The sequence below is a fragment of the Colobus angolensis genome, unplaced genomic scaffold (genome assembly GCF_000951035.1).
Source record: "Colobus angolensis palliatus isolate OR3802 unplaced genomic scaffold, Cang.pa_1.0 Scaffold32, whole genome shotgun sequence".
NCBI classification, from domain to species: Eukaryota; Metazoa; Chordata; class Mammalia; order Primates; family Cercopithecidae; genus Colobus; species Colobus angolensis.
In genome coordinates, this window is record NW_012116488.1 from 1653552 (window position 1) to 1658064 (window position 4513).

Consider the following 4513-nt stretch of genomic DNA (forward strand, 5'->3'; position numbering starts at 1 on the left):
GGCCCAAACAATCTAATTTTTAACAGGCAAATAACTGATCTGAAAAGACATTTCTAAACAGAAGACATACTACTGGCTAATACATGAGAAAATGCTCTGTATCACTAATTGTCATGGAAATGCAAATCCAAACCATACTGAGATATTATCTCACATGTGCCAGAATAGCTATTATCAAAAGACAAAGGCTGGGTGCAATGGTTCACACAGGTAATCCCAGCACTTTGGGAGGCTGAGGCAGGAGGACTGCTTGAGCTCAGGACTTCAAGGTTTCAGTGAGCTATGATAGTGCCACTGTACTCCAGCCTGGGTGACAGAGCAAAACCCTATCTCTAAAATAAATAAGTAAAAATAAAAGACAAAATACGACAAATGCTGACAAAAATGCAAAGAAAGGGGAACTCTTGTATACTGTGGGTGGGAATGTAAATTCGTATAGCCTTTATGGAAAACAGTATGGAGGATCCTCAAAAAACTAAAAACAGAACGACCATATGGCCCAGCCATCCGGCTACTGGATATATATCCAAAGGAAAGAAAAACAATATGCTGAAGAGACAGCTCCACTCTCACGTTTACTGCAGCATTATTCACAACAGCCAAGATATGGACTCAACCTAGGTGTACATCAAGAAATGAATGGATAAAGAAAATTTAGTATATATACACAATTAAATAAAGCCATGAAAAAAGAATGAAATCCTATCATTCTGGGCAATACAGCTGAGTGAAGTTAGTGAAATAATTCAGGCACAGAAAGATAAATACCATACATTCTCATTCAAATGTGGATGCTACAGAAGTAGAGAGTGGAAAAGAAATTACTAGAGACTGGAAAGGGGAGGAAATAGGAAGAGGTTGGTTAATGGACACAAAATTATAGCTAGATAAGAAACAACTTCTAGTGTCCTTTTTAAAAAGAGATGAGGGTCCCACTATGACTGGAACTACAGACGCCCACCACTACGCCCAGTTTTCGTGTTCTAGAGCACCATGGGGTGACTTACAGTTGACAACAACTTATCATTTATTTTCAAATAGCTAGAAGAGAGGATTTTAAACGTTCCCACCACAAAGACAAATGTTAATGATAATTAACAATGATAAATGTTGGAGGTGATGGATCTGCTAAATACCTTGATTTGATCATGACACATTATACCTATGTATCAAAATACCACACTATACCCCACAAATAGGTACACGTAGTATGCGTCAATTTTAAAATAATCATGTTTTCACAGGGCCTTACAATCATAAGTGATGAATGCAGGTTTGATCAAATACAAAAGTATGCTCACTATTGGGAGGCGGAGGCGGGCAGATCACGAGGTCACGAGATCAAGACCATCCGGGCTAACACGGTGAAACCCCGTCTCTACCAAAAATACCACACACACACAAAAAAAAGTACACTCACTATAAAAGAAACAATGCATTCCAACACACCTTGTTATGATGAATGTGCCCCAAATCATTAAGATAATACTCTTCAACTGAATGGGGCTTGCCTTCCACTTCAAAAATATACGCAGGATTCATCTTGTTTTGAACAGGTACGGCAAAGTAGTCTGCAAACTCTTTACAGTTGATGGTAGCCGACATCAGGACTACCTACAGAGTAAGAGAAAACATTAACATAAAACAGTGAGAATCATAACCAAATTAAATACTTCTAAAATTACAGGCTTTTCTTCTGCTTCATTCCTTACCTAACAACTTTTGAGACTTTAAACAGACCACCTTGATTTAATCGCTAGTGTATTATTGTAGTTTAAACAATGTTCAGAGATACCAACTTTTACCATTTCTCTTCAAGTACCTTATCAAGTGATAAATTTTATCTCCAATAAGGGTAAATTAAAATCATTTATCTGAAAGAAAACTTCACATCAGGAGACTAATTTTAAAAAAGAATATGGCCCGGGCAAATAAAGACACTGTGGCCCACACCTATAATCCCAGCACTTTGGACGCTGAGGCGGAAGGACACTTGAGCCCAGGAAACAAGACCAGCCTGAGCAACAACATGAGACCACTGTCTCTACAAAAAAAAATAGTAATAATAAATTTAAAATAAATTTTTAAAAAAGAGTAAGGCCAGGTGCCATGGCTCATGCCTATAATCTTGGGCCAAGAGTTTAAAACCAGCCTGGGCAACATAGTAAGACTCCATCACTACAAAAAATTTAAAAATAGCTGGGCATGATGGTGCCCTCTTGTAGTCCCAGCTATTCAAGAGGCTGAGGTGGCAGGATCACCGGAGCCAAGGAGGTCGGGGCTGCAGTGATCTATGATCACACCACTGCACTCTAGCCTGGGCAACAGAGCAAGATCCTGTTTCTAAAAACAAAAATAAAAAATAAATTAAAAAGAATAAGTTACTTTATGATGTGTTCCAGAGAAATGACAGAGTAAGCCAGCAAAGAAGACAGGGGATCTAGAAAACTCTAGCTCTAACTCAAGAAACTGGAGAAGTCCCAGGACAACAGTGGTGCAGTAGCAGAGGAACAACCCCAGACTGGGGCAAGATGACTGACTGCAGCTTTCAGTTTTGTCAAAAAGCAAATATGAAATGATATCCTTAATAAACTCAGCCATGAAGGACAGGGGCCGTGCATACAGCACGAGATGTGCCTGGAGAAGGCAGCTGATTACGGAGGATCTCCCAGCTCAGCAGTCTCCACAATGCTATGTGGGGAGTGGGCACAGCAGTCCGGCGGGCTGCTCACCACCTACTGTACATCGCAAGTAGAGTTATCTAAATGGAAATCCTAGCCAAAAAGTAAACTTTTTTTTATTTTTTTGAGACAAGTTCTGGCTCTATCGCCCAGGCTGGAGTGCAGTGGCGTGATGTCAGCTCACTGCAACCTCAGCCTCCTGGGCTTCAGTGATCCTCTCACCTCAGCCGCCCAGGTAGCTAGGACTTCGTAGAGGCGAGGTTTCGCCATGTTGCCCAAAGCCTGGTCTCAAACTTGTGAGCTCAAGCCATCTGCCCACCTTGGCCTCCCAAAGTGCTGGGATTATAGGCGTAAGCCACCGCATCCAGCCAAAAAGTAAACTTTTTTTTATTTTTTTGAGACAAGTTCTGGCTCTATCGCCCAGGCTGGAGTGCAGTGGTGTGATGTCAGCTCACTGCAACCTCAGCCTCCTGGGCTTCAGTGATCCTCTCACCTCAGCCGCCCAGGTAGCTAGGACTTCGTAGAGGCGAGGTTTCGCCATGTTGCCCAAAGCCTGGTCTCAAACTTGTGAGCTCAAGCCATCTGCCCACCTTGGCCTCCCAAAGTGCTGGGATTATAGGCGTAAGCCACCGCATCCAGCCAAAAAGTAAACATTTCATGTAAGCATTGTTGTTGCAGTTACTGAGTAAAGAAAACATCTGTATTTTCCCCTTTAGAATGAGATACAAATGGTAAAAACTGTAGAGACTAAAACTCATTTTGAGAAGAGATGTCTGAAGTTAAAAAGAATGCTCTGAGAAGCCACCCGGAGTGGAAGAGTGGCTCTTAAGGGACACACCCCAGTCACCATAAATGATCTCTAAACAGGGTTTTAAGGAACGATGAGGCTAGTGAACTGCAGGACACTGAGTGCAGCCTGCAAACAAGAGGCCAAGCCTGGAATGCTAGGAGCAAGGAGGACTCAGCCTGGCCACCAGCCTCCCTCACCCACCCTACCCTGCAGCCCTCTGCCTCTTCTCCAAACAGACAAGTCGGCAGACACCCAAGACAACTGCCTGTCTGGAGTGGGCCTGAGCTGAGTCCAGTCAGCTAGAGGTGACAGCAAGGTCAGTGGCTGGAGGATGGTATAGAGGAGGCACTGAGAGGAAGCCAGGTCAGGGGAACCACAGGGACCTAAAGGTTGGCGGGAGAGGAAAGGGGAGGCCTTATAGCCCATGTGCCCATGCCCCACACCCAGGTCCCCTTGACAGCGGCACTCTCTTTAAAAGCTAATAAAGATTTTTTTAGAGTTTTTTAAAAACCTCTTACGAAACCATCTAGAATATAGTATCTAATTTCTTGGCCCAACTACATGTACCATATAAGTCTCTATATCAAGAAAATATGCTGCTTCATATATTTGCTAATAATTCATGAACATAGTGAAACTGACAAACCATTTCTTACAACTTCTAAGTACCAAATTCCTTACCACCATGTCCATCAGTGTAGGGTTTTTTTTAACCCAATAACACTTTAACTCTCTTTACCACTGAAAAAATGTGTAACCAACTCATTATTCTGACTTGAGTAAAAAAGAAATGTCTTAAATTACATTCAAGAAAGGCCTCAATGTGAATAATCTTCAATGATAGCTTGGTTAAGATTCCAAAAAGGACTGAAATAGCCAAACTCTCTCATTCATTTCATAATCACTTCAAGCAATGAGACAACTGATTCCAAGTGTCAGCTTCCATTCATTCAGCACCCACCAAATGAAAAGATGAACATTCTAAGGCAGAAGCTTCCCCACTTGGGGACATGGGAAAGAGAAAGAGAAATGTTGGCCGGGC

General features: G+C 42.2%; 1 protein-coding gene across 1 annotated transcript in view; it reads right to left on the reverse strand.

Moving 5' to 3' along the window:
• TDRD9 (tudor domain containing 9) overlaps positions 1 to 4513 on the reverse strand; it is a 136094-nt gene that overhangs the window by 90023 nt on the left and 41558 nt on the right. The window contains exon 7 of the mRNA XM_011951409.1: positions 1450 to 1614. Within this exon, the coding sequence (XP_011806799.1) occupies positions 1450 to 1614 (165 nt within the window). The remainder of the gene's footprint in view (positions 1 to 1449; positions 1615 to 4513) is intronic.